Below are 23,548 nucleotides of genomic sequence, written 5' to 3'. Positions count from 1 at the left end.
GGGTTGTCTTTTCACTTTCATGGTGCTGTTCTTTGAAGCAGAAAGGTTTTAAATTTTGGTAAGTTGAATTTGTTGGTCTCATTTATTGCTTATGCTCATACACTCAGCTTCCTGAGTTTCTGTTCTCCCAAGAAGGACATAGGACATCACAGTAAAAAAGGCAAGAGCTTTGTACCCAGGAACTCCCACCCACCTGCTGATTTCTGGGTTAGGGGGTCCATCCCCTCCATATTGTCATGGAGACAGGGAGAGGGTGTGCCCAGAGCCAAGGGAGCCCACTCTGCTTGGTTACGGGGAGGCTCCACCAACACACTACACTTTCCCAGGTTCCAAGAACAGAGCTCTGTAGAAGCAAATGGAGGAGCGGGAGAGTCCACATTCATAGAAATATCTGTGTGTCCTCGGACAAGCTCCTTTAGCCCGCTTGACCTCACCTAAGAAATTGAAGGATTGGATTAGACAATCCAGAGCAGGGATTCTTGACCCAGGGTCCATGAACCTTCTGAAATGTTGGATGTGGTGCATATTTTGTGGGATGAACACATCAGATTTTCAAAAGGATGTGCTAAGCGAGAAAAGTTCAGAACCACCTATCTGTAAGGGCCTTCCAAGTCTAAACAACATCCAAATCCTATGGCAGCATTTCTTCCTGTCCCTAACAAGGGTGCAGCCAAGAGCTGCCTTCTTTATCCATAGGGACCAGAAGGTCCAGACACCATTGGGCTGTCAGAGCTCAGCCTGGGGAGCAGCACCCTCAGGAGATGGAGCAGCTCTCTCAGGAGACGCCAGCTGCCTCAGGAGATGATCCAGGTCTGGCCGGTTCCTCAGGGCAGGGCGATACACAGGGGCTACCTTGGTCACCTCTGAAGCCATTCTGGGTGTGAGGCAAGATGGAAAAAATGCCAGCACTTGGTGGAAGCTCCCCTCTCAGAGAGGCCCCAGCAGGGCTCTGGGCTGCAGGAAATGGAGGGCAGGAAGAGGGGCTGGGGCCCAACAGCCGCCTTGCTCCCATCTGCAAAGCATCAGTGGGGCAGGCGGGGTGGGGGTTCGTGAGGGGGGACAGGGAGGAAATGAGAATAAACACAAGTGAGCGAAGAGGGAAGGGGTGGGGGGCTGCAGCCTCAGCCCCTTGGCAGCCCATGAAGGGAAGTGACACAATGAGGGATGTGTTTCCCTCTGCCCGTCCCCCACATGGGGGTGGGAGGCAGAGCCCTGAGAACGGCCAGACCCCAACAGGGGCCAGGGGGCACATGCTAGACCAGCACGGGGGAGGGGCAGTGAGGGCTAGGGTCTGGGCAGCTCAGGGGGAGATGACAGGCAGGAAGGGTGACCCTGGGCAGGCGGGGCACAGGTCCCATGTCCCATCTGCACTCTGCATGGAGTGAGTGTGCTTTTGGTGTCTGTGTTCTTGCACGTTCCCTGCATGTGCCCAGCACTGGGGGTACCTCCCAGTGTGCCTGGGTATGATGCCATCCCTCCCCTAGGAAGCTGGCCCTTCCTGGTGGCTCTCCCTTCCTGCTCAAGGGGACTCAGGGGTAGGGAAGTTAAGTCCTTGGTATGAGGGAGCTGAGGTGTAAGGTCCCCTGGCCAAAGGCAGGGCTGAGCACCGTGTTTTCTCAATTCCTCTCTCTCTCTCTCTGAGTGTTTATGTCGCCTGACTGGGACTATGCGGAAAACAGGCCTCCTGGTGGGACAGCACCTCCCCATCCTGGACACCCACTTCCTCTCCCCAAGGCAGGGAGCCAGCTTGCTCTGTTAACCCTCTCCTGCCTGTAATGCAGAGATGCCCCTGAGGCTTTGCCAGACAGAGCCGAGAGCCTCCTCCCTCAGTCTGGGCTGGGCAGGGGTAGGGGCAGAGCAGAGCCTTGGCCTCAGATTTGTCAATCTCCCATCTTGCTGTCACAGGCCCCAGGCCATTTTGACATGTTGTTTTTTCCAAGAATCCCCACCCTGCTGCCTCATAATCCCCTGGGTGCTTGAGTGGGGGCAGGGAGGACATGGGAACATAGGGAGCAAGCAGGGTGGCTGCAGGCTCCATCGAGGGTCCCAGGAGAGGGAGTCTGGGCTGAGCAGGGAGGCTTCCTGGTAAGTGGTCCTGCAGGCCCTCAGCCTGTTTTGGTTTGGCCCAGGAAATACACAGGTTGCCCTTGAGTAGGTGGGTGAGTAACCCCTAGTCCTCTAAGCACTTCTCCCCCTTGCTGTGTCCAGCACAGAGGATGAGGATGGGGAAGAAGTCCAGTGCGCCAGCACTCAGTCCTCAGTGGTCCTTTCTGCCTCCACACCTGGAGGGAGGGCTGCTGGCTCAGGTGTTGGACTGGGCCCAAGTAGGTCCCCAGTGGGCGGAGCTGTCCCTTCAGCACTGCCCCTGCTGGGAGTTGCACTGTGGCAGCATGGTTGAGTTTGAGCTGCCAGGCTAAGGGACAGAAGCCACTCTGAAAATTCTTCTGCAGTTGACTCCTGAGGGTGGGTGGAGCTCAGCACCTGGAGCCCTAAGAGTACCACAAGCCATCTTCTGTCCTGTCTGTGACCTGCTGAGCCCTGGTGGCACAGTGGTTAAGAGCTCCGCTGCTATCCAAAAGGCTGGCACTTCAAATCCACCAGCCACTCCTTGGAAACCCTATGGGGCAGTTCTACTCTGTCTATAGGTAGGGTCACCTATGAGTCGGAATCAACTCAATGGCAATGGGCAACCTGCTTGATCTCACCCCAGAGGCTGTGCTTCCTCTCCACCTTCCCTCAGAACTGTGGGCTCCTATGAGACCCTGGGTAGAAAGCAGGGCCCATGATGTTGAACAAGCCTGCACCCTCCCTGGGCCTCAGCATCTTCATCTGAAAAATGAGGGGGCTGGACCAGATGATTTGCAATTCTGTCCAGGAGTCGGGGACTCAGGTCAGAGTCCACTTGGTCACGCAGCTGCTGCATGACCTATTTCCTTACCTGTCAAATGGAGACAGATGCAGGGATCACATAGCTGTAAAAATACCTCCCTGTGGCCAAACTCAGTAAGAGTTGACCTTGAATAGCAACTTACAAAAAACTATAGCACGTATTTTCCAAAGGATTCTCACGGCAACCCCGTGAGATACTCAGGGCAGCTCAGAGGAGAGTGATGTGGGAAACTAAGGCCTCCTGACTCCTAGTTCAGAGCTTCCTCCATTCCTTATTTCCACCATGTTCTGTTTCCTTATCCAAGGTCTTTCCAATCCCATCTCTAGGCTTCTACCTCCTCTCTAGCCTTTTTCTGACCAGTACCCCTTGATGGTAGTCAGGAAGGCTGAGGAGACCTGTCTGAGGGGTTGTTTTTGTCGTTAGTTACCGTTGAGTCGATTTCAACTTGTGGCAACCCCATGTGTTACAGAGGAGAACTGCTCCATAGGGTTTTCTTGGCTGTAATCTTTACAGAATCAGATTGCCAGTTCTTTTCTTCCTCGGTGCCACTGGGTGGGTTTGAATTGCCAAACTTTAGGTTAGCAGTTGAATGCAAACCGTTTTTGCCACCTAGGGATCTTATTGTCTGAAGGCAGGGTTCCTTAATCCAACCTCCTCAACCAGTGCTGAGAAGAACAGAGGTTTAGAAGGAAATAAAATTTTTGAGTCCTAAGGAAACTCAACACTCTGGTGACAATGAGAATATCGGCCTCCGGGGAGCAGTGTGGCCTCAGGAAGAAATGTGAGGGCCTCCCCACTTGCCGCCCACAGGGACCTAAGGAACAATGTCATCAGCACGGTGCAGCCTGGTGCCTTCCTGGGCCTGGGGGAGCTGAAGCGCTTGTGAGTGGCATGTCCTATGCCCAACCCCTCAGCCCCTCCTCCTATCTCTGGAGAAAGTTCCTTAAATCCAATGAGCAACTACCCCTTCCACCATCCCTTCTCCACAACTCTACCCACTGGTATCCCTCCTGCTTCCACACACGGTATTGGCTGGGGTCAAACAAGTGGACATTTCAAGCTCAGATGTGGCCCTGGCTCCAAGCCTTCTCTGTTTTCATCCCTCTCTCCATGCAAGCCCCAGCCACACTTGTGTCCTTCACACAGCAGACCCATGTGCCACCATGTGGCCAAGTAGCTGAGGTTATATGTGTCTCTCCAGAGATCTCTCCAACAACCGGATTGGCTGTCTTACTTCTGAGACCTTCCAAGGCCTCCCCAGGCTTCTCCGACTGTGAGTGAAGGAAGAGGGCTCACCCTGAAGGAGGGCTTGGGAGGAAGAAGGCAGCACCAAGTCCCTGCAGGTCTCCCCTCCACCTCTCCCCTTCTCTGACCTAAGACCCTGTCTCTCTGTTCCCGGCCTCCTGCAGAAACATATCTGGGAACATCTTCTCCAGTCTGCAGCCTGGGGTCTTTGATGAGTTGCCAGCCCTTAAGGTTGTGTGAGTATCTTTTCCTAGCCCACAGATTCAGACCCCTGCTCCCTTCCTCTGCCCAGGAGGGAGACACCTAAGCACTGGGGCCCCCGTGGCCAGCCTTATGAGTAGGTAGGACATACAGTGCCTGAAACTGCACCATATTCAACTTCCCAAGATCGCCCGGCAGCTAGGGTGTACACACATACCCAGGTCTGTGCCCTCCAGCCATGTCCAGCTTCATCCTCTTCCTGTGGCCCCATCCCCCCCACCCCCATGAGCCACACTCCCTCTGCTCTGCTGCATGACTCTTTGCAGGGACTTCGGCACTGAGTTCCTGACCTGCGACTGCCACCTGCGCTGGCTGCTCTCCTGGGCCCGGAATCACTCCCTGCAGCTGTCAGAGCGCACACGCTGCTCCTACCCCAGTGCCCTGCACACTCGGGCCCTGGGTGGCCTCCAGGAGGCTCAGCTCCGCTGCGGTGAGCAGTCCCTTCCCTCCACCTCCTGAGGACCCTGACTGCCCCTTGGGCCCAATACGATGGCCTGGACTCCCTCTCAACAGCCCCACCCCTCCCTCAGGCCCACAGCCCGATCTGCCCAAGATGGTCTCAGCCTTAAGTGTTATTGGGCAGTGGGCATGTTCTCCAGGGCAGCCTCTTCCCCCAGATCTCACTGGATCTCTGTCAGTTTTTTTAAACTTCTTTTGGGGCTGCTTGTTTATGTTTTTATCGGGTCCCACCTTGTGGGGTAACAAGTATGCTGTGCAAAGAAGCGCTTGTATTTGTCCCCAAACGGCCTGCTCCTCTCCTTTGCTCTTATCTCTGGATCTTCTCCTGACCCTTTTCCTTCCTCAGCTGGTGTGGGCTAGAGACAGAGGGAGCCTGGCCCTGCCCCCTGGGTTCTCACAAACATGGCAGACACATACACAGGCCTCACTGCGTTCTGTCTCCTCCGTAGAGGGGGCCCTGGAGCTGCACACACACCACCTAATCCCCTCCTTGCGCCAAGTGGTGTTCCAGGGGGACCGGCTGCCCTTCCAGTGCTCTGCCAGCTACCTGGGCAATGATACCCGCATCCACTGGTACCACAACCGGGCCCCCGTGGAGGGCGATGAGCAGGCTGGTGTCCTCCTGGGGGAGAGCCTCATCCACGACTGCACCTTTATCACCAGGTACAGGCTCTGCTACCCCTTCGCAGACCACCGCAGGGCGAGGGGTGGCCACAGTGCCCATCACCTCCCCACCAAAAGAGCTATGCCCAGCCATGTCCCTGGACACTTGTTCCTGTGTGCATGTGTATGCGTGTTTATGGGAGCCCCAGACTAAGTCATAAATGGTCTGAATACAGAATAGAAACTAAATGCCTGATAGAAAAAAAATTATTGTTGACATTTCTTTAGTGTTTTTATAATGTATGTAGTTGGTTTAACCTATTTTATCAGATTTAATCTCTACAATAGGCCCTAGAGAGAGGTATTGTCTTCAAAATGTTCTTATTACAAAAAAAAAAAAAAAAATTCTGTTGAATAGAACTGCTCCATAGGGTTTCCAAGGAGCAGCTGGTGGATTTGAACTGCTGACCTTTTGGTTAGTAGCCTGAGCTCTTCACCACTTCACCACCAGGGCTCCGTTGTTGTCATTAAAAAAAAAAAACATTGCAGCAAGCCAATTTTGACTCATAGTGACCCTACAGGACAGAGTAGAACTGCCCCCATATGGCTCCCAAGGAGCGGTTGGTGGATTCGAACTGCTGACCTTTTGGTTAGCACCTGTAGCTCTTAACCACTAAACCACCAGGGGTTCTCATTAGGTGCCATGAAATCAATTCTGACTCATAGCGACCCCATATGACAGGGTAGAACTGCCTCATAGGGTTTCCTAGGCTGCAGTCTTTACAAGAGCAGATCACTAGGTCTTTCTCCTGCAGAGCAACTGGTGGGTTCGAACCAGCAACCTTTGGGTTAGCAGCTGAGTGCTTAACCATTGCTCCACCAAGGCTCTTTTATCTCCATAATAAAGTGGGGAAACTGAAGCTCAGAAAATAGTCTCATAATCAGAATAAAAGGAGTACGTACTTGTATCCCTCCCTCAACTTAACGACAACAAAAAGAACTGGAAGCTAGTGCCCTGCACAGCCCAAAACATGGCACCCATGCGTGGACTGGCCTGGGTGTTGTCAGGGAAGGGGCGGGGCGGGGCCTTCCAGTGCCTTACTGAGCTAGCCCCTCCACCCACAGTGAGCTGACCCTGTCTCACATCGGCCTCTGGGCCTCAGGCGAATGGGAGTGCTCCGTGTCCACAGTCCAGGGCAACGCCAGCAAGAAGGTGGAGATCGTGGTACTGGAGACCTCCGCCTCCTACTGCCCTGCCGAGCGCGTCGCCAACAACCGCGGAGACTTCAGGTATGGGTCTGCTCTACAGAGGGCTTCCCTGGAGAGCCAGCCTCTATCCCCTAAGCTGCCCCCAGGGCCCCCAGCACCCCCCTCACTGGGACTACAGTCGAACTGGGTCTCCCATCATCTTTTGTCATTCAGCCCTGAGTCCCCTGGTTACATTTAGAGAGGCCTTAGCTTTATGTGTAAACTCACTCTTCGATGTGCTGCACAGAGCTGAAGATTTTTATTTGCTTCCTCACTTAAAACCGTTTACAAAGCTCTCCCACAAGGGTATCACCTTTTAATATTCCTATGGCCCTCTCAGCTAAGTGGAGCAGGCATTATTCTCCTATTGTATGGTTGAGAATACTGAGGCCCAGAAAGAATAAGTGACTTGCGTAAGACCATAGCTAATAAGTGGAAGAACTTGGACTTGAATTTAGGTCTCTGAGTCTAGCCCCCATATCACTGTCAGAACAAACACATAATTAGAAGTGGAGCTTGGAAACCCCCTTACAGCCAATCCAAGCCCTCTCTCCTGGACTCTTCCCAAGGCCCCTGGCGGGGGGGAGTCTAGCATCACAGTGCTATGGGTGGGGCCCTTGCCCTGAGGAGCCTGGGTCATCTGCTTCCTCCCCGTCTCTGCCTCCAGGTGGCCTCGAACTCTGGCTGGCATCACAGCCTACCAGTCCTGCCTGCAGTACCCCTTCACCTCAGTGCCCCTGAGCGGGGGTGCCCCAGGCACCCGTGCCTCCCGCCGGTGTGACCGCGCTGGCCGCTGGGAGCCTGGGGACTACTCCCACTGTCTGTACACCAACGACATCACCCGGGTGCTCTACACCTTTGTGCTGGTGAGGCCAGGAGGATGGGCTGGGGGGCACCCCATCAGCTCTGGTTCAGGGAATCAGGAAGGGAAGAAGCCTACTGATGCCATGGGGCAAGGGGACCCACCCTCCACAGCTCCCTGGTGTACACACAGAGGCTGTGTGGGCCTGCATCTTGTCACTGGGTGCTGTCTGCCACCTTTCCCTCCTCCATGCCCAAGCCCTTTGGGGAATTCAGACTAGGGAAGTGTGGGTCAGGCCTCAAGCTATACCCCACTCTCACTGCCACTTTTATCCACCAACAGATCAAGGGCAGCCTTTGGGGTGGGGGGAAGTTAAGGAATGAATGAAGTAGCCCTACATCCTCAGGCCAGTGATGCTAAAGTGGGCAGCCGTGAGCCAAGATCGGCTCATTGCCATAGACGTGCCTCAGATCCTGATTAGCCCCAGCTGGTGGTGCCATCCCCTCCCCCAGGCAAGGCAGCATTGACCTACAGCCCAGAGGAAAAGCCTCCTAGGGGTGATTCTGGGCCGAAGAGGAACAGGATAGGATGACCCTCTTTCTTCCTCCATCACCCCCAGATGCCCATCAACGCCTCCAACGCACTGACCCTAGCCCACCAGCTGCGAGTGTACACGGCCGAGGCCACCAGCTTTTCAGACATGATGGATGTAGTCTATGTGGCTCAGATGATCCGGAAATTTTTGGGTTATGTTGACCAGATCAAAGAGGTGAGATTCCACTGGCAACCACCCCCATTTGCCCAAGCTTCCTCATGCCCGGCCCCCTGGGTCCCAAGCCCCGCTCCTGCCCTCAGTGACTCCCCTGTCCCTCTCAGCTGGTGGAGGTGATGGTGGACATGGCCAGCAACCTGATGCTGGTGGATGAGCACCTGCTGTGGCTGGCCCAGCGCGAGGACAAGGCCTGCAGCGGCATCGTGGGTGCCCTGGAGCGCATCGGGGGTGCCGCCCTCAGCCCCCACGCCCAGCACATCTCTGTGGTAAAGGGGGTCATCGTGGGAGGGAGCTCCTTGCGGGTGTAGCACCGGGAGGGGACTTAGAGCTGACCAGGGTCAGCCCTCATCATCCAGGAGAAGGGAAACACTGCTCTCCCTGTGACCAAGTACTCCAAGTGGCACCTGCCACGAGCCCAACCAGCATGGAACACTATACACAACCAAATGCTGAGCTGTGTAGTACCAATTTCTAAGTTATCTGGGGAAGAGCAAAGGAGAGGGAAGTCAGTGACACTGGAGAAGTTATAGAAGACTTTATGGTGAGAGATGGAGTTGAAAGGATGTTGTTGTGTGCTGTCGAGTCGAGTCCGACTCACAGAGACCCTATAGGACAGAGTAGAATTGGCCCATAGGGTTTCCTGGGCTGTAATCTTTACTGGAGCAGATTGCCAGGTCTTTTCTCCTACAGAGCCGCTAGTGGTTTGAACCACTGACCTTTGGGTGAGCAGCCGAGCACTTAACCATTGCACCAACAGGGCTCCTTTGTTGAAGGGAAAGCCTGATGGAAACAAATAGGAGGAAGGGTCAAAGGGGTAGAAGGGATGAGAGGAAGGCTTGTAAGAGCGCAGACAGCTTGCCGTTGAGTGAGGCGTCATGGAATCTTTTGTTCCTTGAGAAGGGGGTGACATGTTCAGTGTGGGAGGGAGTTAGCCACTTAACCACAGTACAGCACCTTGTACATACAAGATAGTATGCTCTGCACTTCTGGAGATTAAAAGGTAAGATATGTCCCTGCTCTACAGCTTAGTTGGGCCAACAAAACTAGCCCATGTGCAGAGGGAAGCAGGATATGGAACAGGGTAAGGCAAAGTGCTGAGTGAGTGGGAGAACTGGCACCTTGGGAGCTCAGAGGAAGGAGAAGGTGCTGCAGCCAGCCATGGGCAGGTAAGACTCTGGCAGACAGAAGAGTGGCCAGACATTGAAAAGACAGTGAGGAATGAAGGGGCAGGGGACGCTGCCTGAAAGGATATGCAGAGAGGGAACTGCACAGTCTCAGGCAGGAGAAGGCCAAGAGAGGGCTGTCCTATCTCAAATTGAGGGGTGACAAGTTCCTGTCCCTAGAACTCAAGGAATGTGGCACTGGAGGCCTACCTCATCAAGCCGCACAGCTACGTGGGCCTGACCTGCACGGCCTTCCAGAGGAGGGAGGCAGGGGCTACCGTGGCACGGCTGGGCAGCCCGGGCCAGAATCCCCCACCTGAGCCTGAGCCCCCGACTGACCAGCAGCTCCGCTTCCGCTGTACCACCGGGCGGCCCAACGTCTCCCTGTCGTCTTTCCACATCAAGGTGGGCACTGGGGGAGGGGCTAAGAGGGGAGGTGCCCCGACCAGGTGCCTGGTGGTGGGGAGGGGGGCGTGGTCTGAGAGGAGGAAGGATCCAGAAAAGTGGGAAGTGGGGGATGGGAGGCCAGACGAAGGGACTGGAAAACATTGGAGTCTAGGGGATCCTGGGTGTCTCTGAGGAACTCCCATGTCCCCCCAGAACAGCGTGGCCCTGGCCTCCATCCAGCTGCCCCCCAGTCTGTTCTCATCCCTTCCGGCTGCCCTGGCTCCCCCAGGCCCCCCAGACTGCACCCTGCAACTGCTCGTCTTCCGAAATGGCCGCCTCTTCCGCAGCCACAGCAACACCTCCCGCCCTGGAGCTGCTGGGCCTGGCAAGAGGCGCGGCGTGGCTACCCCGGTCATCTTTGCAGGAACCAGTAAGGGGCCGAACTCCCCGCACCACTCAGGATTCCTCCCAAGTGCCTGCCCTGTCCCCTTCCGTCCTGCCGTTTCCTCATGCATAGCGCCCTCTAGTGTCCTGGGGGAGTTAGCAGAGGAGATGTGGGCCGCTTACCATTTCCCAAGGTGGGTGGGTCTGGGCCAGGCAGGGATGTGCCATAAAGAGAAGGGGTCGGTAGAGAAAAGATACTGGATTTTACATCCCAGATTTGTCAAATTTCAAGAGGGCTATAAACACAAACCCTTGACCCACCTCCTTCAAAACACACCAACAGACTTCTTGCTCTCCCACACACCCGCACAATGTGTGCAAGCAATAATGACCTGCTGGAAGGAGTCGCTGGTTGGTGTAAATGCTCTGCTGCTAACCAAAAGGCTGGAGGTTCAAGTCCACCCAGAGGGGCCTTGGAATAAAGGTCCAGCAATCTACTTCCCAAAAATCAGTCACTGAAGACCCTGTGGACCACAGCTCTACTCTGACACACATGGGGTCACCATGAGTTTGAGTCGACTTGGCAGCAACTGGGTTCTGGGAGTCTGCTGGAAACATAGCACGGTCTTTGGTGTTAACAAGGAATAAAAGCATATAGGATATGACCCCTGCCCCCACAAAGCTTACCATCTACCTAAGCAATAACCCATTGCTGTCAAGTCGATTCCAACTTATAATAACCCTGTAGGACAGAGTAGAACTGCCCCCACTGGGTTTCCAAGTCTGTAAATCTTTATAGAAGCAGACTGCCACATCTTTCTCCAGAGGTGAGCAACAGGAGGACAAAATAACATCCCAGGGCAACCTTAGGGATGTTACAAGAGGCTTTTCAACAGGCAGCCCAGGCAAGATGTGTTCTCAAAAGGCTCTGGGCCATTGTGGTCACAGGGGGGACTGACCTGGATGGGCCTTGAGGGATGACCAGGATTTTGAGGAACACCAGGGTGGGTGGAGATCCAGGCAGGGAGGAGGCATTCACAGTAGGAGGAAAAATGGGAGCAGAGACAGGGGCTCACCATATTTGACTCACCACCTAGTTCGGGACCTGGCTCAGGGTAGATACAACTGCATCCATGCCCTCAGCTACCCCATCCTTCTTCCTTCACTCAACTGCTACCCCATCCTCCTTTTTCCACCCAACTTGGCATCTTTTCTCCCAGACCAGTTACACCACTGAAAAAAAAACCAAACTCACTGCCATCGAGTTGATTCTGACTCATAGTGACCCTGCAGGGCAGAATAGAACTGCTCCATAGGGTTTCCAAGGCTATAATCTTTACGGAAGCAGATTGCCGCTTCTTTCTCCTGTGGAGTGGCTGGTGGGCTCAAACCGCCCAGCTTTCAGTTAGCCGTGAAGCACTTAATCACTGCACCACAGGGGCTCCCCTTGTTACCCCACATATTTCTTTATTCTGTCATGACTCCACCTTCCATCCCACCATCCAGCCTGAAATCTTAGCCCCAACCTTGGCCCCTCTTACCCACTCCTGGCCTGTGTCCCAAATTCTGTTTGCCAGGCTCTCTCCATCTTCAGTCTGTCCCACACACTGCCACTGGGTTCACAGAGCCCCTTAAAGGTTTCCCTGTGACATAAGAACAAAGTCTGCCTTCCTCCATGTGCCATTTAGGGTACTGTGTAATGTGGCCCCATCACAGCCAGGGGCTTTGCTATCACTACTCTGGGTTCATCTCCTGATCCTAGAAGGCACATGTTCATCAGGTTGTTCATTCTGACCATGAGCGCTTACTACCTGGCATGTGCCAGGCCCCATGCTGGGGCTGGCGATGCACCCCTACCCAAGACGGTGCAAGGAACATACAGTTCATCAGGGAAGGTGGGCTTTGAACAAGTCATAAGGGGAGCTCATATTACCAAGCAGCTGTGCCCCACATTTTGGAGCATGTAAGAGGATGGCCTAACTTAGACAGGCCCATGGCAGGCCTTCCCTGAGGAACCGAGGTTCCCACCGAGCCCTAAGTAAGAGTTACCTGAGGAAAAGTTTCCTGTTAGCAGCTGTGTGGAGTGTGTGAGGGGAGGTGGTTTAGGGTGTATGTGTCCCATATGCTAGGCATATTCCCCTCAAAACTCTTGTTCCTGGAGTTCCTCTCCCTTGCTAAGAGTGCCTCCTCCTCACCCTCCCTCCATCCCAACTCTGTAATGCAGGACTGTGACTGAGCTCCAGCTCCTTCAATATTAACTTCTACCTTCTTGGGGACACTCTCCCTGGGTGCCCCCACCCCAGAGTCCTATCTTCTCGGAGCACATATTCATTTGGCACCACTCATTTGGCACTTAGAGTAGACCACTGCCTAGTATCTGTATTTTTTTCATCCACTGGGTCCCCTCAGCTAGAATGAGGCCCCTTGAGAGCAGGGCCCATATTTTACATCTAATCACATCCCCTGAGCCCACCTCATTGCCCTGCCCCTAGTGGGTGTTTATATGCTCTGGCTGCTGCTTCTTAGTCCTACCTGAGCCTCCTCCCTGCTGGGCCTGTGTGTATGTGTGGACTTCCCTCTCCCCCCTGTAGGTGGCTGTGGCGTGGGAAACCTGACCGAGCCAGTGGCTGTTTCCCTGCGGCACTGGACTGAGGGGGCCGAACCTGTGGCAGCTTCGTGGAGCCAGGAGGGGCCTGGGGGGCCCGGGGGCTGGAGCTCCGAAGGCTGCCAGCTCCATTCCAGCCAGCCCAATGTCAGCTCCCTGCACTGCCAGCACTTGGGCAACATGGCCGTGCTCATGGTGGGTAAAGCGGGGCCGAGGGGCAGAGGGCAAGGGAACAAGGGAATGTGGGCCAGGTGGGGGAAGGTACTCTGATTACCTGAGGCCACAGAGAAGTAAAGGCCAGCAGCTTTATCCGGCCTGTACCTGTCAGGACTCAGGAAGGACTGTTCCTCTGGTCTCGCCCACACCTTTCCACCTTTCAGGAGGCAGTGAGCTCCTGCTCCACTCCCATGTCAAGAGAGATAGATTTGCAACTCCTCTGCACTTTTTGAGACCCAGATCTTTAAAGTGGGGGAAAAAAATTGGAGCATTTCTCCTCTTTCTGGTTGTCCTCCCCATCCCCCCGTCCTCCCTCCCTCATCGCGCGTACCCCTCCACTTTCCCAGACACGACGCAGCATGCCGCTGTGTTACAGACAGAACCTTCTGCCTCTTTTCTCACCTCTGATTGTTCACGCTGGGAATCTCAAAAATCTCCAGAAAGACAGGATAATAGTGGGTAGAGGCAGAGGGCAGGTTGCTAAGGCTACTTAAGACTGATTTGCTAAGAGTGGACATACTGACACATCCTTGTCAGCACCAAGGCTGATGGGGCTTGGAAAAGGAAAACAGGCCAGGGACTGGTGAGGTCTCCACTGACAGTCTCTCCTCCTGGCTTCCTAATACTCACTTCCTCTTTTCCACCCTTTCCCAGGAGCTGAGTGCCTTTCCCCGGGAGGGAGGGGGCTCAGGGGCAGGGCTGCACCCTGTCGTGTACCCCTGCACAGCCCTGCTACTGCTCTGCCTCTTCTCCACCATCATCACCTACATCCTCAACCACAGGTGGGCGCTTCTGCAGGGGTGAGGGCTCTGGTGGGAAGGCAGGGGTGTCCCTAAGTATTGACAAGCATTTCTCAAGTGGGGCCCCGTGACTTTCTCTTAAGGTTCTGGGGTTGGAAACCACATTTTGGGGGTTGAAGACTTCTTGCCCTATGGCCTCTATCACAGAGACACCCCTGTATGCACACAGATACCTGCCTTCCCCCTTTGGCTCTCCCAATGGCCTAGAGACCCCAACGGGCCTGACCTTGCGTCAGACGGGGGCGGGGCATTAACCAAAGACTCTTCCTGGGGCAGCTCCATCCACGTCTCCCGAAAAGGCTGGCACATGCTGCTGAACCTCTGCTTCCACATGGCCATGACTTCTGCCGTCTTTGCGGGGGGCATCACACTCACCAACTACCGGGTGGTCTGCCAGGCAGTAAGTAAAAGGGCTGGGGATGATGGGGAAGGGGCAGCAGCTACAGCTCCAACATTAGTGATGGCAGCCTAGGCATAGGGTAGGGAGCTGCATGGGAAGAAAAGGGCAGCTCGTGCGAATAGGCCCCAGCTCCATTATTCTCTATGCGTCCAGCCTGGCTGGGGAGGGGGGAGGGGGTCCTGGGAGTGGGGGAGGGGGGATCACCTCAGATAAAATAGGAGATGGGACTTAAAAGTGGAGAGTGGGGACCTGCAATAGAGAGGTCAGGAATGAGCCAGATAGCAAATGACGGCCATGGAGAATCCTCAGAGTGGAAGAGAACCCTGGGGTGAAGCAGAGAGGGTAACAGCAAAGACAGAGCCCTGAGGAGTATCTGGGTAGAGGGCTGGGTAGAGTAACAGAGCTGTGGAGTTGGGGGCTGGAAGGATGGTGCTCTGGGATGGCCCAGTAGTAGCAGCCCAGGTGCCCTCGCCTCAGTGCCTTGACTCCCCAGGTGGGCATCACTCTGCACTACTCTTCATTGTCTACGCTGCTCTGGATGGGTGTGAAGGCCCGCGTGCTCCATAAAGAACTCACCTGGAGGGAGCCTCCTCCACAAGAAGGAGACTCTGCCCTGCCTGCTCCCCGCCCCATGCTCCGGTAAGTTCCTCCACCTGTTGGTTGTGCAACAGGAGAGGGCCTTGGAGGGAGGTGTCGGACACCAAAATCTGCCCACCCAGGGTGGATGCAAGGTGGTTCTAAGGTCCCTGGGACATCACTCTGCAAGGAAAGAAGAGGCAATGCCTGAGGTGGCCACAGAGCAGGTACATCCTAGAGCCTTTCAGCCATGACAACATCATGGTAACAGTGACTCTAAAGGGCACTGGGCAGGGACCCCAAGAACCTAAGTGGCACCCCTGACTTCTGTACTGTTTTGAGCAAGAGAGGACAAATCTGGACTTCTGTCCTTTGGAACAATCTTGGCTAAGTCCCTAGGGACCTACCAGACCTGATTCCATGGCAAAACATTCTGTCAGAATTTAAAGGGGAAGGAGGATAGGAGAGGGATTACTGAGTGAAGCGTTCCGAGTACCTGGTTCTTCCCCTCCCCTTCCCCACCTCTCTGACCCACAAACCCCAATCCTCTCCAGGTTCTATCTGATCGCTGGAGGGATCCCACTCATTATCTGTGGCATCACCGCTGCTGTCAACATCCACAACTACCAGGACCACAGCCCGTAGTGAGCACACTCCCACCAGCCCTTGCACCACTCCCTGCCTGTCTCCAAACCTACCCAACCGGATACCAGATGCCTTCTATTCCATTAGCAGGGGCACCTGCCAGGGACTACCCAGCCAATGACCCAACCCAAGCCCGGGCATGTTGACTGCACCAGTCTCTCCCTCTCCACTCACCTGTCCTCTACCGCCACAACAATCCCAGCCTATGGGCCCCACTCCAGACATGGCCCCCATCCTCACCCACTGCCTCTGTGTCTCCCCTCAGCTGCTGGCTGGTGTGGCGTCCAAGCCTAGGAGCCTTCTACATCCCGGTGGCCTTGATTCTGCTGGTCACCTGGATCTACTTCCTGTGTGCAGGGCTGCGCTTACGGGGTCCACTGGCACAGAACCCAAAGGGGCCCAACAGCAGGGTCTCCCTGGAACCAGGGGAGGAGTCAAGGGGTTCCACCAGGCTTAGGAGCAGTGGCCCCCTTCTGAGTGACTCAGGTTCCCTTCTAGCTGCTGGGAGCTCAGTTGTGACAACGCCTGGACCCCCCGAGAATGGTGATGGCCTCTACTCTCCGGGAGTCCAGCTGGGGGCACTGGTGACCACGCATTTCTTATACCTGGCCATGTGGGCCTGCGGAGCCCTGGCCCTGTCCCAGCGCTGGCTGCCCCGCGTGGTGTGCAGCTGTCTGTACGGGGTGGCGGCCTCCGCCCTGGGCCTCTTTGTCTTCACCCACCACTGTGCCAGGCGCAGAGACGTTAGGGCCTCCTGGCGCGCCTGCTGCCCCCCTGCCTCAGCCTCGGCTTCCCATGCCCCACCCCGGGCCCTGCCCGCCGCCCCAGAGGACGGTTCCCCAGTGTTTGGGGAGGGCCCTGCCTCCCTCAAGTCCTCCCCGAGTGGCAGCAGCGGCCACGCGCCGCCCCTGGGCCCCTGCAAGCTCACCAACCTGCAGCTGGCCCAGAGTCAGGTGTGTGAGGCAGGAGTGGCAGCCCGCGGAGAAGGGGAGCCAGAGTCCATGGGCTCCCGAGGGAGTCTCGCTCCACGCCATCCCAACAACTTGCCCCACGGGCGCCGAGTGCACAAAAGCCGGGCCAAGGGGCACCGCGCGGGGGAAGCGGGCAGCAAGAACCGGCTCAAGGCCCTGCGCGGGGGCGCGCCGGCGAGCGCGGCGGCCGGGGTGCCGGAGCTGCTGAGCAGCGAGAGCGGCAGCCTGCACAACAGCCCGTCCGACAGCTACCCGGGCAGCAGCCGCAACAGCCCCGGCGCCGGCCGCCAGCACGAGGGCGAGCCCATGCTCACGCCGTCCGAGGGCAGCGACACCAGCACGGCGCCGCTCCCGGAGGCGGGGCGGCCCGGCCAGCGCCGCAGCACCAGTCGCGACAATCTCAAGGGCGGCGGGGCCGGGGCGCTGGAGAAGGAAAGCAAGCGCCGCTCGTACCCGCTCAACACTGCCAGTCTGAACGGGGCCCCCAAGGGGGGCAAGTATGATGACATCAATATGACAGGCGCGGAGGCGACCGGAGGCGGCTGCATGAAGACCGGCCTCTGGAAGAGCGAGACCACGGTCTAGGATGGGGGTGGACGACACTTTAAGCAAGCCGGCCCTGGGCTTCTTACCCACCGTCCCCCCAATTCCGGTTCCTCCCAGGCCCTCAAAGACGTCTTTTGCTACGTCAACAGATCTGAGGTAGAGATGCCGGTGACTCTCACCTGCTTTAGTCCTGGAGGCTGGGGAGGAGGTAGGAAGATGTTTCCCACTTTCCAAGAGGGCCATCCCTCTGGGGTAGCGACAGACAATCCCAGAACACGTGCATGATACATTTCCCTCCCAGCCCAGGCTAGTTCTGGTGGCCACATCGTTGGTGCCTACTGGGGTAGGGGAGAAAGTCCTGTCGGTCTGTAGTGACAAGCTGGGCGGAAGGGCACAGGGCAGCCCAGGGGCTCCTCCTTAGGTACTCCCCGGTCCATCCACACTGCCTCATTGGTGGTGGTCCGCCTTATAAGGATAACATGATGGAGTTTGGGAACTGCCTTCTCTCTCTCCTCACTGCCCTCCTGTAAGTCCGCCCAGTCTGTGCCCAGACCTAGGACCTCTCCTACCCAGGTCTTGGCTAATAAGCGAGGAGCCAGCCTAGTGGATGAGCCAGGTGACAAGGACTAATGGGGGGGGGGGAGTGGGAAAGGCAGCTTTGGAGATCAACAGTCCTGGGGGAGGGTAGCTGGTGGGAAGAGTGCACAATTAAGAGATGAAAACACAATTCCCACAGAGTGGCATGCAAATATGACATAGGGCTCAGAGGGGGGCATCAGACAAAGCTAAGGCCCTAGACCTATAAAGTTGACTGTCAGATGTCTGAGGGAAGTAGGGGGAGCCAGGACTTGGATCTAGTCATGGCCTAAACTTGATCCAGTAAACAATGGATGAAGAAGGGCTCCACGGACAGCTGCGGGCGGTATTGGGAGAGGCACTTACTGTTCAATTACAAGGCCCATATCCCCACTCTCAGCCTTCCAACACCATGGGACTGGGGAAGAGCCCTTCCCTGCCTCAGTGAGGTCATATGGAAGAACCATTCCCAGTAACTCGCTCTCTAGATCTGGAAACCCCCAACACATCAAACCAGCTTCCTGACTCAGAAGCCCAAGCCAACCTCTGAGGTAGTGGCTACGGTCCCTGCAGCTTACCTGGGGCCTATGCCTTCTGCTTTGAAACTCCAGTGCCCGTATTTTTCCCAACCTAAAAAACCACCACCGGCCTTTTATTATAGGGCCAAATGAAAGTGGTGGAAACCCTGGGCCTGTTGAAGAGTAAAAGAACGCCCAGGTCCAGGCCCCGGTCCCCTCCTAAGCTCTACACCACCCCAGCCCAATCATAAGGTGTAGAGGGCGTAGGGGAGGGGGAAAGCCCACACTTCTGAGGATGGATCGTGCTATTTATGCTTGCTGCAGAGACAGTATTAGAAAGAAAGAAAAAAAAAAGCTTTGTATTATCCTTCCACATATGCTGGCTGCTGTTTACATACCCTGCCAATGCCTTAGCACTGGAGAGCTTTTTGCAATACGCTGGGGAAAGGGGAGGGAGGGTATGAAAAGTGCCAAAGAAAACATGTTTTTAAAAGCTCGGGTTTTATACAATAGAATGTTTTCTAGCAGATGCCTCTTGTTTTAATATATTAAAATTTTGCAAAGGCCGTTGAGCTATAGCCTTAGTCCAGCCACAATCCTTTTATTATGAGGCAGAGGATCTCATGACACCATATACACAAACCCACCAACACTTATAAATGGATACAGGGCTGAGAGTTCCCTCTAGTTCCAGCTCCTCCGAGCGGTGATACCATTAGAAATGCCAATGGTTCCACAAGCAGCAGGAAGCCCCTTCAGGCCAGCAGCAGCATCAGCAGTAGTGCGTCCAATTCAAAATGGGAGCAGCAGAGTGCCTGATACTTTCCCCACAGCTTAAGAAGAAAGCATCCCATTGCTTTGCTCCCTGACACAAGAATGCGAGTTTCTCTCCAACCCACGGTCATCCCTGCAGTCCTCCTGAGTTCTACTCCAGAACCTTGGGTCCAACTAATCATACAGCCCGTCCTGGTTTCTTCAAACAAGAAAGATGACACTTAAGATCTTGTACATGCTTATTTCTCTGGATACGACAGGGCCTATTATCAAGCTGCTGTCAGAATGGGGTAAAGCGCCCCCTACTGGATGTGCCTCACAGTGGGTTAGGAAGACTTGGCAGCCTGTCCAGCGGCTTGGGCTCTCTGAAAGTCCCTAACTTCCTCAGGGGTACGCAGATACTGCTCTATTTCACTATCAGAAATATTCTCATCTCCAGTGACTGTGCAGACCGGTGGTGTGGGTCGGAGCTGCTTTGGGGGCTTCAGCATGCAGGGTGGGAGGAGAAGGGCAGGACTAGCCGATCGCTTCCGCACAGGCAAATCTAAGGAACTATCCCCCACCTCCTCTTCTCCCTGTCTCTGCCCCTGCACCTCCCTCTCACAGGCCTCCATCTCTGCTGTTCCATCCCGAAAGGCCTTGTGGACCAGGGTGTGGCGGTGCTGGAGAAGGTCCCCGATGTGTTTCACCACGGACCGTTTGTTGAGTTTCAGGATCTGCAACCAAGCCAGCTGCTCAGCCATCTGTAGCAGCACAGCCAGCAGCTCCTGCAGGCGGGACGTGGCAGGGTAGGGCAGGTCCACATTTGCCAATTTACAGAATCGGGCAAGGGAACACGTCAGACGTCCTGAAGGCTGCAGCGACTGCCAGGCCAGGAAAGTAGCAGCAGTGATGACAGGCAAAGGGTGTCTTCCGGTCACCAGCCACGTCTCATTCGCTAACTCCACTAGCTGCAACGTTCGTGATAGCATCTTCTCTTTGTCTTCCACGTATTTGGCTGGCACAGACGGGGAGGCTTGGAACAGTCTGAAGCTGAAACAACCAAAATGAGGGCCGGTCTCAGTAACTACTATGGGAAGCTGTTCATCCAAGGAGAGAAGGAACAGTCCACTCAAGATGGGAAAGCTCTTCCCTTGGGGACACTCAAGCTTGCTGGGCAGCAAGTTTATACAGGGATAGTCTTCTGCTTATTAAGCGAAGGGAGAGAGAATGCAGAAAGAAGCTAACATTTTTTACTGAGTACCTCCTTGTCAGCCATCATTCTGAGTGCTTTGCAAATGCTCTCACTTAATCCACACTACATTCTGTTATCTGCATTTATAGTTAAAACTTACCCGCAGTCATCAGCCTTCAAACCCAAGGCTATGTGACACCAACAGCCTTTTCCTTCTACTATATTTGTCAGCAAAAAGAATAAGCATAGCTTACTTAAAAAGAATTTTTTTTTTTAAAGTTAGCTTCTAACCCCAGCGCTGTCATTTACTAATATCCTTTCGGCTCCATTCACAGATGATCCTGCTGAGGCAGGGCTGCTTTATACAGTCACGCAGTCCACGCACTGCACAACTCCAGGAATTGCCCTTCACAAAGAGTCCAGTGTGATGGCACAACACCACAGCCCCGTGCTAGGCCTAATACCTACTTTCCCTACATCATTAAGTTACTTCACCAAGGGTTTCAAACTCAAAGCATCACAGAAATGTAAAATGGGATTGATGTTTTTAGTACTAGGCACAAGATAGGGAGAATGGACCTTTTCCCACATCCTTTTAGATGGGCTTGGGTCAAAAAGAGACAACCAAAGGTAAAACGATTTAGGTCTCAGAAACAAGCACCCATCCCATCCCATCCCAGTGTCTCCCCACTAGGCAGGTACCTGCTACAGTAGGTCTTCACTAGGTCTGCCAAGCACAGAGATGGTACATCCAGCCCCAGAAGCTTCACTATCTGCATGTAGGTACCGGAAAACACATCCAAATCAGCATATATCAGGGTGCAGATGGTGCCCATGGTTAGGGGCCAGTTATGCTGCCGGCAGGTAATTAAGACACAGCATCCAACCAACACCTCCTTCTTCTGCAGCCGGGCAGCACGAATGCCAGAGTGCCGGTACGCCTGTTGGTAGTAGGCAACTGCTGTGTCCTCGAATGTTGATGGCAACTGCAGAACTCGACAAAGATCTCTCACTCGGCGGAGACCTAAGAAAACGCAGAGCAAGAGTTAGAGGGGGTCAAAGGAGCTACTGTGTAGCTCCTAAGAGGTTCTTCTAAAGTAGCCTCAGATGTCAGAGTCACAAATAATATATCTTCCTATATTGACAGGAGTGATACTTGGTGCGGTCATTCTAAAGGCACAAAGAAATTTACGGAAAGAGACCACATTTCGGTGCACCATTTTTTGGAAGCTGGTTTGATTCAGGGCCAAGCCAAGGTTCTATCCAGGTTCCTTGAGCCTACCTCAAACATACCTCTTAGCAGATTCAAACCTTACACTGAATTGCTACCTCTCAGAACCATCCCCAATCTTTTTTTCTAATGTTCATTCTTTTCTACCCTACCCTACACCGGAGGAGCCCTGTGGTGCACCGGTTAGGTGCTTGACTGCTAAATGTAAGGTTGGTGGTTCAAACTCACCCAGTGGCCATCTGCTTCCCTAAGGATTACAGCCTAGAAAACCCTTTGGGGCAGTCCTACTCTGTCGCATGGGGTCACTATGAGTTGGAATCAACTCGACAGCACCCAACAACAACCACCCAACGCCAGTAATGCTGAAAACAGGTAAAGCAAGCAGAAAGCCTTGGCCATCAGGATAATTTTCTTTAAAGATATCATGTCAGAAAAGGGTCAACTCTTACCTCGTTGCTGGCTGCGACTAACTTGCTCATTTTCTCCTGTGCTTTGGGAATATGTTACCTCTGTAAGACAATGAACAACAAAGGGCTTGTTCAGCCTTCAGTTCCTAGACTCCTGCCATCCCACATGTGGCCAGGGAGCAGAGTTCAAATCACTGAGTATCTGCTCCATGACTTACAGAAGGCACCCATCTATGCACACGAGTGCCCATCCAGTGTTATGTCCACAAGCAATATCAAACACACAGAGATGAGGAAGAGAAGGACTGCACTAAAGTGGCCCAGCTGTTCCAAATTCTCAGTCATCCTTCCTGCACATAGAACCCAGGCAATCTTCCTGGCTACAGATTTTAAGGGCTGCAATGGTCAGGGACTAGAAAAGCAAAAAAAAAAAAAAAGAGAGAGAGAGAGATGTGTTTTTGCCAATTTGTGCTAAAAACTACTTTGGAGTAATAGTATGTGCTTTATTCCTAAAGAATTAGCCCACAATCCTTGCACCATGACCATAGGAAGCAAGTTGAGGAGTGCTTCGTTCTTCTCTGTTTCATTCATTCAACATTTATTATACCTACTACATATGACAGACACTGCTGGGGCAACAGATGAACAGCAGTCCTAACGTCCTTTACTATGGGCCGTTTTCTCCCGCACATGGCAGGCAACAGGAGGGAGATGTCAATCCCTCCACCGCCCGCCCGCGGCTGCCCCAGCGCCCGAGGAAGGCCACGCACAGGTACCTCGGAGGTGACCCTCGTCTGCGAAGGTGGTGGTAAGGACTCCCTCGGTGATCACGCAGCCGCAGTCGGAGCACACTAGCTGGCTCTGAGAATAGTGGGAGTCCTCCACGAGCTCGGTGGAGTCGCAGTCGGGGCAGCGGCGTCCGCCTGGCATCTCACAACTTGCCCAGGGCCGACCGTGGGGTTCTTCGCCAGTGCCGTGCCACCAAGCAACAGAGCCGGGGCCAACAGCTACAATACCACAGCAGGAAAGAGGAGGGAACCCTTCTAAGGTTGCACCTTCCTCTTCCGGCCAGCGCCACGGCGGAAGAGGTGGCTCCCTCCGTTACGCGGCAGCACGCTACTTCCGGTCTGTTCATCTGGTGACTCGGGTGGAAACGTGAGCTAGGAGTCGAGGTTCCTAGTCTCGACTGAGTCTCCGAGTTCCCTCCTTTCTGTAGTTGGTTTAAAGTTGGCACAGGCTGAGGGTTTAATTTGGACGAACTTTCTATATATACAGGTATAATAGGCAAGAAGTTGTTGCTAGTCCCGAACAATACTTTCTAAAACGCTAGAGTAATCTCAAATTCTCCATTTCCCCGTGGCAGTGAATGTTGATTTTGGCCCTAGCAGAAAGCATGTCTCAAAAAGGCAGAGTAGTGTAGCGAGAGAGTAGGAAAGTATGTTCTACTTCGCAGAACTGTTTCCCCAGGCAAGTTGTTTTCTCTATGTGAGGCCTATTTTTCAAGTCCCTGTAGAATGAGGGACTTGAATTAAAATTCTGGGTGGCAAACCCAAATGCCCTCAAAGGCTAGGCAAGGAATGTCTAATGGTGTTTGGAGTGAAAAAATATGGAATGATAAGGCCTTTGGTAAAATGGGAGAGTGCAAGCAAATTCAGATGCTTTTAAAACCTTGAGCTTTGAGATGCTTAAAGTTTGATTCCGGTCCCAGAGCTCCTAGCTTGTAATAAAAAAAAATAGAATGTATCAAAGAGTCTTGAACAAAACTGTGCCTCTAGTTATGTTATTACAGAAATGCATAGAACATGACAAAACACAAAACCAAGCTTACAAATTGGCATGTCATATTTGAATATAAATTAAAAGTCACAAAAAAGGAGATGTATTTTCTTATAAGT

General features: G+C 54.1%; 2 protein-coding genes across 5 annotated transcripts in view; one reads left to right on the top strand and one right to left on the bottom strand.

Annotated features, from left to right (window-relative positions):
• The window catches only part of ADGRA2 (adhesion G protein-coupled receptor A2), a 45,254-nt gene extending 26,609 nt beyond the window's left edge, over positions 1–18,645 (top strand). For 2 of the 4 annotated variants that reach the window (XM_003412538.4, XM_064272816.1), the window contains 17 exons: positions 3,701–3,772; positions 4,092–4,163; positions 4,300–4,371; positions 4,663–4,826; positions 5,305–5,518; positions 6,584–6,748; positions 7,374–7,572; positions 8,128–8,277; positions 8,385–8,546; positions 9,624–9,848; positions 10,044–10,260; positions 12,806–13,014; positions 13,690–13,817; positions 14,112–14,235; positions 14,729–14,874; positions 15,366–15,455; positions 15,722–18,645. In XM_003412538.4, coding sequence (XP_003412586.2) covers positions 3,701–3,772; positions 4,092–4,163; positions 4,300–4,371; positions 4,663–4,826; positions 5,305–5,518; positions 6,584–6,748; positions 7,374–7,572; positions 8,128–8,277; positions 8,385–8,546; positions 9,624–9,848; positions 10,044–10,260; positions 12,806–13,014; positions 13,690–13,817; positions 14,112–14,235; positions 14,729–14,874; positions 15,366–15,455; positions 15,722–17,012 — 3,700 coding nt within the window. In that variant the 3' untranslated portion in view covers positions 17,013–18,645. The remainder of the gene's footprint in view (positions 1–3,700; positions 3,773–4,091; positions 4,164–4,299; positions 4,372–4,662; positions 4,827–5,304; positions 5,519–6,583; positions 6,749–7,373; positions 7,573–8,127; positions 8,278–8,384; positions 8,547–9,623; positions 9,849–10,043; positions 10,261–12,805; positions 13,015–13,689; positions 13,818–14,111; positions 14,236–14,728; positions 14,875–15,365; positions 15,456–15,721) is intronic. The other 2 variants (XM_064272815.1, XM_064272817.1) reach the window with 2 other exon arrangements.
• Positions 18,646–18,648: 3 nt separating this feature from the next.
• On the bottom strand, positions 18,649–22,716 carry BRF2 (BRF2 RNA polymerase III transcription initiation factor subunit). Its single transcript, XM_064272818.1, has 4 exons — positions 22,430–22,716; positions 21,696–21,755; positions 20,718–21,039; positions 18,649–19,873 (listed from the first exon to the last, which is right to left on the bottom strand). The coding sequence occupies exons 1-4, from the start codon at positions 22,581–22,583 to the stop codon at positions 19,168–19,170; spliced, it is 1,242 nt and encodes a 413-aa protein (XP_064128888.1). The 5' UTR covers positions 22,584–22,716; the 3' UTR covers positions 18,649–19,167.
• Positions 22,717–23,548: the final 832 nt, after the last annotated feature.

Source organism: Loxodonta africana, chromosome 19, assembly GCF_030014295.1.
Source record: "Loxodonta africana isolate mLoxAfr1 chromosome 19, mLoxAfr1.hap2, whole genome shotgun sequence".
Lineage (NCBI taxonomy): Eukaryota > Metazoa > Chordata > Mammalia > Proboscidea > Elephantidae > Loxodonta > Loxodonta africana.
The sequence above is the reverse complement of the archived record's forward strand: the minus strand, read 5'-3'. Positions and strand labels throughout refer to the sequence as shown.

Coding starts and splice junctions, on each gene's coding strand:
- BRF2 (XM_064272818.1), bottom strand. CDS start 22,583: ATGCCAGGCGGACGCCGCTGCCCCGACTGCGACTCCACCGAGCTCGTG. Junction 21,756..22,429: donor AGACGAGGGTCACCTCCGAG/GTACCTGTGCGT, acceptor ATTGTCTTACAG/AGGTAACATATTCCCAAAGC. Junction 19,874..20,717: donor GTGAAGACCTACTGTAGCAG/GTACCTGCCTAG, acceptor TGGTTGTTTCAG/CTTCAGACTGTTCCAAGCCT.